Source organism: Myotis myotis, unplaced genomic scaffold (genome assembly GCF_014108235.1).
Source record: "Myotis myotis isolate mMyoMyo1 unplaced genomic scaffold, mMyoMyo1.p scaffold_m19_p_7, whole genome shotgun sequence".
NCBI lineage: Eukaryota > Metazoa > Chordata > Mammalia > Chiroptera > Vespertilionidae > Myotis > Myotis myotis.
Window position 1 is genome coordinate 12463301 of NW_023416379.1, and position 9182 is coordinate 12472482.

Sequence of the window (9182 nt, forward strand, 5' to 3'; positions counted from 1 at the left end):
GTCAACTAATAGAAAAATATTCTACATGGTAGCAAATTATGGGAAAACTAAGAAGGAAGTACTACCAGTACCCAGGAAAAAATTAAAAGAAACTTTCCTAAATAAAGAAGTTGTTAGATCTAATTCTGCACATGCTACTTTTATTTATGTAGCATCGGCTTCCAAAGGAAGCAGAGTAGATTAGCAATTATTTCTCAATTAGCCATTTATTTTCTGATACCTCGGAACTTAAGTGCTGTATACAATACATTTAAAGGCAAAAACTAAAACAAAAATTTTGGTTATTAAATTTATTGGGGTGACATTGGTTAATAAAATTATATGTTTTAAGTGTATAACTGTATGATACATCATCTGTACATTTCATTGTGTGCCCACCACCCAAAGTCAAATCTTCTTCCATCACCATATATTTATCCCCTTTACCTTTTACTACCCCTCAACCTTTCCCTCTGGTAACCTCCATACCGTTAATTGTTCGTCTTGTTTGTTCACTTGCTGCTTTCAGTTTTTTATCTCACATATGAGTAAAACCATATAGTTCTTAACTTTCTGACTTATTTCACATAGCATGATATTCTCAAAATCCATCCATGTTGTCGCAAATGGCAGTATTTCATCTTTTCTTACGGCTGAGTTGTGTTCCATTGTATATATGTACCACATCTTCTCTATCCAATCACCTCTCAAAGGACACTTCGGTTGTTTTCATGTCTTGGTCACTGTGAATAATACTACAGTGAACACTGGGGTACAGATAAATCTTTGCAAATAATATGTGAAAATTTCTCAGGTAGATACCCAGAAGAGAGGTTTGTTGGATCATACGGTAACTATTTGTAATTTCTGGAGGAAGCTCCACACCGTTTTCCATAGTTGGCTGCACCAGTTTACATTTCCACCAGCAGTGAATGAAAGGGCTCCTTTTTCTCCACAACCTCTCCAACACTTACCACTTGTCTTGTTGATAATGAGCCATTCTAACAAACGAGAGGTGGGATCTCCTTGTGGTTTTGATTTGCACTTCCCTAATAGTGAAGTTGAGCATCTTTTCATATATCTGATGGTCATTTGTCTGTCTTCTTGGGAGAAGTGCCTGTTCCGGTCCTCTGTCCATATTTTCATTGGATTATTTGCTTTTTTTGGTGTTGAGTTGTATGAGTTCTTTATATTTTTGGATACCTTGTCAGAGCTGTTGTTTGCAAATATCTTCTATCATTCCATTGGTGGCCTTTTTGTTTTGTTGGCAGTTTAAGCGTTTTAGTTTGATATAGACCAATTCATTTAATTCTGCTTTTACTTCCTTAGCCTTAGGGTCAAATCAGAAAATCCTCCTTAAGACCAAGGTCCATACGTTTTGTACCTATGTAAATACGTTTTCTTCTATGTAATTTACTGTGTCAGGTCTTGTATTTAGGTTTTTTTTAATGTATGTTGAGTTAATTTCTGTACATGGAGACAAATAGTGGTCTAGTTAAATTTCAACTTATTGCCGAAACCGGTTTGGCTCAGTGGACAGAGCGTCGGCTTGCGGACTGAAAGGTCCCAGGTTCGATTCCGGTCAAGGGCATGTACCTGGGTTGCGGGCACATCCCCAATAGGAGGTGTGCAGGAGGCAGCTGATCGATGTTTCTCTCTCATCGATGTTTCTAACTATCTATCTCTCTCCCTTCCTCTCTGTAAAAAATCAATAAAATATATTTTAAAAAAATTTTTTTCAACTTATTTTGGAGTGTATTAAAACTAACACCCCAAAATAAGTTGAGGAAATTTATAAATATCTCCCCAATAATAAGAAACTTAATTTCTAGTCAAACTTCTCAGTAAATTATTCCTAAAATGAGATGGAATGCTCAGTATTAATGAAAAGGCTTCAGAAAAGCTTCAGTAATGTCATGGCAAGGCAATATGTATTTCTCATGGTCAGTAAACACACAATCTTTGCCTCTACAAGAGTAATGTAACCACCTTATATATCACTTTCTCCATAATAAAGTCAGCTGGTTGGATTAGAGAATCTCTAATCTCCGCCAGTTTTAAGTTGCTCCATTCTCTTCTGACATCTTACATGGCCTCCTGGAAGCACAGACTTCAGTGATTACTCCTTTCTCCATCAGGCTCCTCTCTTCTGGAACACCACACTCTTACATCACCAGCTCTCCTCCTCAGTCTCTTTGGATGGTTCCTCTTCCTCTACCCGACCAGAACATCAAGTGTCCCAGAGCCTGATCCTCTGCTGTCTTATTATCTACAGTCTCTGCTATCTGCTCTCTACTCTCTCCATGTGATCACCTCTAAACACCAAATACACACAGGTAACACTCAAAATTCCTACCTCCACCTCGCCCATGTCCTTACTGAGCTCCAGACTTGTATGCCCACCTTCCTACTCAACTATCACATGAACCTCTAAAAAAGCATCCCGAACATCACATGGCCAAAATAGAATTCTTTAGTCCACTTATTCTCCTCACACCCTTCCCCCACTTCGGGAGACACCACCATCCATTATAATTACTGAAGCCAAAATTAAGATACCATCTTTGACACTTCTCTCCCTCATTTACCACCTCTAAACTATCAGTAAATTCAGTTAGCTTTGTTTCTCAAGTATATATTCCAAACACATCATCTTCTCTCCTAATCCAATCTAACCACTCCAATCCCAGCCATCATCTCCCACATAATTAACTACAATGACCTATTAACCTGCTTCTCTATTATTCTTTCCCTTACTCCTCCACAATCCCCGCACCCCTCCCCACTCCCCCCCCCAAAAAAAAAAAAGCCAGGAGAGATCTGTAAATACCAAAGATAAGGAATGCCTGCTTCATTCTCTGGTCCATAAAACAATGTCTGTCTCATAGCAGGCACTCAATGTGTACTGAGTGAAAGAATGAATGGTCACCTCCCATGGGTAGCTTCCCCTCATGTAGAATAGCATCCAAACTTCATGCAATGCCTTCCATTACCAGGCCTCCCTCACCTCCCATCCCTGCTCACTATGCTCCAGACTCTCTGGTTTTAACATTCCTCAAACTCCCCAATCTCACTCGCATCATGGAACTGTTTCTGTACCCTCAGGTACAGAACGCTTCTCCCCTCAGGTCTGGCTCCTTCTCATCCTTCAGGTCTCAATACAGTGTTACCTCCTCAGAGAGGCCTCCCCTGACCAGCCTACCCAAAGCGGGTTTCTCTACCCATCCCCTGCCATCTCACCCTGTTCCCTTTTCTTTGTATACTTAACACTAACCGAATTGTCTTGTTAGTTTACTTATAGATTATTTATCTCCACTACAATGTAAGCTCCCTTAGGGACCTGGGACCTTATGGTTCTTATTCAATAATGTATCCTTAGAGTCCAGCACAATGCCTACCACTCACAAACATTTACTACGTGCTTAGTGCAAGCACTGTGCTAAGTAACAACAATGGAGTTTTTTAATCATAGAAAAATAGATACTAGAAATAAAATATTAGTACGAAGAGCAATTTCATGCTCTTTTTATGTTGATCATTCCTGTTCTTAAAATGAATAGCCTTATATAATAAATTCTACTTTTTAGAATATTATTCTGCCAGTGTAAAATATGAATATCCTTAAAGTAGTCAAAATAATGAGTATCTCACTGTAGCCTTAGGAATCATCTAGATAACCACATTCTCCATTTTTCAATGTACAATTTGAGGGAACTAATTAAGCTATCACTCAATAAACTACTACCTAGGAGCCTTCACGTCTTCATCTTTTTCTCCGAGTACACATACAACACATTTCATCCAGTCAGAAAAATCATGGCCCTGTAAAGCCTTTCTGTCCGCAACATACAGAAATATTCACAGTGTAACAAAAGAGGTTGTCAACTCACCATTTATTGCCTGGCCTCAAATTAGCTTCATTCAAGCCAAGAAGTGACAGAGCTTCAATTACTAATCAAGTTCATTTCACAAAAGTCATCACTGAAGTTGAGATGAAGCCCTCACGCCCCCACTGCCTATTATAAAAGAACATGTCCAACGGCCTTTAGGCAAAAGAGTTATGTTTCATTGTTACCATAGTACTTATAGGTCCATCTAATTCAGAACCACAGCAGAAACCTTTAGTATTTGCTGTGATCACACCAACTGCTACCACGCTCATTATGACATCACTAAATACCTTATGGCAATGCAGCAACTAGGCCAGCGGTTCTCAACCTGTGGGTCGCGACCCCTTTGGGGGTCGAACGACCCTTTCACAGGGGTCGCCTAAGACCATCCTGCATATCAGATATTTACATTACGATTCATAACAGTAGCAACATTGCAGTTATGAAGTAGCAACGAAAATAATTTTAGGATTGAGTCACAACATGAGCAACTGTAGTATTTAAACGGCGAGAAGGTTGAGAACCACTGAACTAGGGAAAGGTAGATTTAAAAGCTGGAGGCACTGAACAAGTGACACTCCTTCAGATGACGTAAGTGTTTCTATAACATTTTACTTTTAACTTGAAACTGGCATATCCTGCCGCCACATGAATATATTAATATTTTTAAAGTATGACTTACAAAAAGGAACAAATTCAATATAACTAAGTATAAGTACTCAAAATAGCTCTATATCATACTAGATTTTTAACACCTAAAGGAAATGCATCCATCCTTCCAACTTTGGCACTACTGTACATTTTGAATAGGTTGTTCTCGAAAAATCAAACAAATGCATAAAGACAAACCACGCATTCTACTTAAAATTAGCCTTTTTTTTTAACCATACTTGTCAAGGCAATAGAGAAAAAAGGGGGAAGGTCTGTGATTGTACAGAAATATAGAAAATGTTTATCTTATTTTAATTTATAACACAGTTACTCTATAAAGCTGAAATATTGTTGGTAAAGCCAAAACAAAGTTAAATCCTAAAGCAAAGGTCAAAAGTTCAGTATTTTCCAAACCACACATTATTTCTATTTGTTTTTACTGGCATTACTTTAAAACAGGGGTCCTCAAACTACAGCCCACGGGCCACATGCAAATACAAACATTGTATTTGTTCCCGTTTTTTTTTTTTACTTCAAAATAAGATGTGCAGTGTGCATAGGAATTTGTTCATAGTTTTTTTTAAACTATAGTCCAGCCCTCCAACGGTCTGAGGGACAGTGAACTGGCCCCATGTTTAAAAAGTCTGAGGACCCCTGCTTTAAAAAGAAAGTGTCCTCCAGTTTTTTAGAACACTAGTTCTATAATTCCTTTAGGTTTCCCTTTAGTTACATATTTGTATAAACAAACTAATTTTAGAATTAACCCACATACTGAGATAAATTTATTTAAATAGCAGAAATTATTTATCCATCTCTTCCCACTGGCACTCAGGACCAAAATGATTGCTGACACATTGAATCAGAAGACTGGTTCTCTTTGTTTTCAGAAAAACTGTAAAATCACTCAAGTTAGTCAAAAGATGTACTGGACAATATTTCAAAAACTATGAATTTTCTTCAAATTCTCAGAAACAGAAAAAGATCCCTACATGAATCAATTAAGAGGTCATTATCTTGACCTTAACCATCTGCTCATTTGCTAAAGAAACCACACAGTTTTTCATCTAAATGTATAACTTTTTTAAACTAAATAAAAAATAATTTTAATATTTGTTTGCTCAAGAACAGAATAAAGAAACATAAATATTGTCATCACTATTACTATAAAAGTAGTCAATTACCAGCATACAGCTGAAAAAATTTTTATTGGAAAGGCAAGTCCTGACTTACCAACAATATCAAAGCTGAGATAAAATATATGCTTTGTAAAGCAATCGTGTCCAAATTCCTTAAACTTGGGTAGATTTATAAAGTATCTTCTTCTATATTCTTTGCCACAGCAAAGATTTAGAGACTGCAGTATAATCTCAAAGCTTTAGTCACTGAACTTCTAAGCACTATGGTAGTTTTCTATCATAGATATAACAATGGGAAAATTGATACAATGCTTGGATGACATTATACCACTAAACATGTTATTATTACAAATAAACTTTAAGAGGTTAAGTCACAAAAACATTTCAGATGGCTTTTGACATGTACACATAATTGAAAGACTCCCTCCAGCCCATTAGGGATAAAGAAATGTCTTCTCACTTGAGTTACTTTGATTTCAGGATTGTAAATATTCGGTAAGCATCAGAAACTTCTCAACAGCTGTCTCCTCTATTATGTATACAAACATTATGCATTTTAGAGAAAATAATTCCCTATTTATATTTTTTTACTATTCTTTCTAAAAGTGTTGCATGATCAAATTTAACGAGATAATTTCAGATCTAACCCTGGGTTATAAAATGTATGCGTATTTAGGTATAATATATAGTATGTTGACTACAGTTAACAATACTGTATAGTATGATGGAAATTTGCTAAGAGGGTAGGTAGATCTTAAGTGTCCTCACCATACACCAAAATACAAAACAAAACAAAACAAAAAACTGAGGTGATGAATATGATAACTAGTTTGATTGTGGAAGTCATTTCACAATGTATACATATGAAAACATCAAGTAGTACACCTTGAATATATACACAATTTCCATTTGTCATGGAATTGCATTATTTGACATTTTAATTAGCAATCTTCTGAGTTTGTATTCAATACTTTTTAAATAGCAGAAACTACTACCAGCAAAAAAAAAAAAAAAAAAGAAAAGAAAAGCCACTTCCAAATGCTGCTTCTGCTTTTTTGTTTTGCAAATAGCTTTGAAAAAGGTATACAAAAATGTCAGTTACACAAGTTGAGCGCAAACATTTTATGGAACAGGGTTACTTAGTAGGAGTCCTAGAACCACCTAAAATAGTGGGGGGAGGGGGGGAGTGTGTATGTACATACGAAGTTTCTTTCTGAATAAAGGGTCCATATAACTTTCAGCTTCTCAAAGGGGTTAAAAATTCAATTAAGATTAAAGGGCCTGGAGGACCTGTCAACTTCAGACAACTTGTCACAGGCTACCCTAGCCTTTTTCTTTTTTTTTAAAATCCCAAATTGGGGTAAGATTTATCCTGATTTGGCAGCTCCTATGCAACTTCTGAGCGATGCTGGCATGAAATGGCTGTCCGACCCAAACAGCTCCCTTCATACACCCAAGCCGGCAAACCCCCAAACTACCCTGAAGGGGAAAGGGAGATGCAAAAGGCTTGCAAACGGATTCACACCCTCATTGCTCCAGGATGCACCGGCTCCTGCGGAGCGTGTGGCATCCCCGACTCCGAGAGGGATGCGGGGCGGTCACCGTGTTGCAGCGCGGGGCTGACTCCCCTCAGGGGTCACTTGCGGCGAGGGCATCACCAGCAGCGCCCCCACCCCCAAACGCGCCTAAAGCGGCGGCCGCGGGCGTGGGCTCAGCGCCCCCCGAGCGCGCCCCCAGACGCCGCCGCCGCCGCATCACGGTCGCAGCGACCTTCCCGCTCGGGTCCCCGTGAGCCCCGTTATCCACGCCCGCCACACACCCCACGAGGGGAAGGGAGGAGGATGGACAACAAAGCCAACCGAAGAGTCCCGGCGAGCTCGCCGTGGGGGCCGCGATGCCGCGGGCAGGGCCGGGGATGTCAGCCCGGGGGGCGGGGGCGGGCGGGCGCTGGGCGGCGTCGGGGAGCCGGCGGCGGGAGGCCAGGCCCGGGCAGGGAGGGGGCGGCGGGTCCCCAAGCGCAGCGCGCGGCCGCGACCCCCACCCCAGCCCGGGGACGGTCCCGTTACTCACCCGCCGGGAAGCTGCGGGCTCCGCCCGGGCTGTCTCGGCCGCCGGCCTCCGGGGCCAGGAAGCGCCCCCACATCGCGGGCGGGCGGGAGGGCCGGCGGGCTGGGGGCGCCCGATTCCCCGCGTCCGTTCTCCCCGCCTTCGCCTCCCGCTCCTCACGCGGCGGAAACTTGCGCGCAGCCTGGGCCGCGGCGGCCGGGCGGAGGGCGGGCTGATAACGGCTGCTCAGCGGCGAGCGGCGGGCGCGGGGGCCGGATGCGCCGCGGCGGCGGCGGGGGCCATGCCGAGCCGGCGGGACTGGGGCCCGGGCCGGGGACGCGGCGGCTCCGCGGCGGCGGCGGCTCGGCGTCCGGCTGAGCCCACGCTCCGCGGCTCCACGCGAAGTTGCAGCGGCTGCTTCTCTCCGCCCCCTCCGCCCGCGGGGCCGGGGCCGGAGCTGGGCCGGGGGCGGGGCCTGGAGGGCCGGGGGCGGGGCCTCGGGGCGGGGCCCGGAGGGGAGGGGCCTCGGCGCTTACATAAGGCGTGCGGGGCGCGCGGGGCGGGACTGCGTGCGGGGCTCGACTGCGTGCGGGTCGCGATGGGTATTCCCTGGGTCTTGCTGGAATAGGTCAGCCCTACCCGCTAGCTGCATCCCTCCTTCCCCATCTCCGTGCCCTGCGAGATAAGAAAAAGGCGTTAACGGGGCCCGGGACCCCATCTTCAGCCACCCCCTCCCTTGGGTAATCCCCGAGGCCCTGCAGGGCACCTCTCGAAAGGGACCTGCAGGACCTGCATTGGCGACACAACTGCTGAGATACAGACTAATCTAGAAGGGAGAGGGAGTCCCGGCCTCATTGGGGATTGGGATTAACATCATCCTCGTTCATTACACAAACATCGTTTATAGATCACTGTGGGGGTGAAAAAAGGTCGTAACTATTATACATACACCTTGGTCCTTTGAGAATGTAATAAATACTTGTTATTCCCAAACCCTGCGAACTGCCACTCAATCCTAAGCAGTATTTTTTTAAAATCGTTTATTCCAGTTTCTCACGTTTTTGTCAATGTGAAGGGCATGTTACTACACACACAAAAAAAGTACATAAGAAGTTGAGACTATGTAAAATATTTCAATACCCATTACAAGAGTAAAGGCAAATAGTAAAAAGAAGTTGCTATTTCGGCAACTGGCACCAAAAAGAAATATTTTTGTTTTCCTACTAATTAAACTGGGATGATAGAGATTTAATGCAATTAAAATAATTGAAATACTAAGTGAAACTATTATGTATATGAAGTAAATTGTAACCATCCATTTTTTAAAACATGGATTCTGAGAATATACTAAGCTTATATTTTCCCCCACATTCATTATATATCCAGTATCCATGGTTCTCAAAATTATTAAAATTTATCAAAACATAAGATCCAGAGCCTAGGGACTACCTAACCAGTACTAACCCTAATGTTGTAAATT

General features: G+C 42.4%; 1 protein-coding gene across 3 annotated transcripts in view; it reads right to left on the bottom strand.

The window, feature by feature from the left end:
• The window catches only part of CEP85L (centrosomal protein 85 like), an 86032-nt gene extending 77995 nt beyond the window's left edge, over positions 1–8037 (bottom strand). For 2 of the 3 annotated variants that reach the window (XM_036316208.1, XM_036316207.1), the window contains exon 1: positions 7727–8037. In XM_036316208.1, the coding sequence (XP_036172101.1) occupies positions 7727–7799 (73 nt within the window). In that variant the 5' untranslated portion in view covers positions 7800–8037. The remainder of the gene's footprint in view (positions 1–7726) is intronic. The other variant, XM_036316209.1, reaches the window with a different exon arrangement.
• Positions 8038–9182: the final 1145 nt, after the last annotated feature.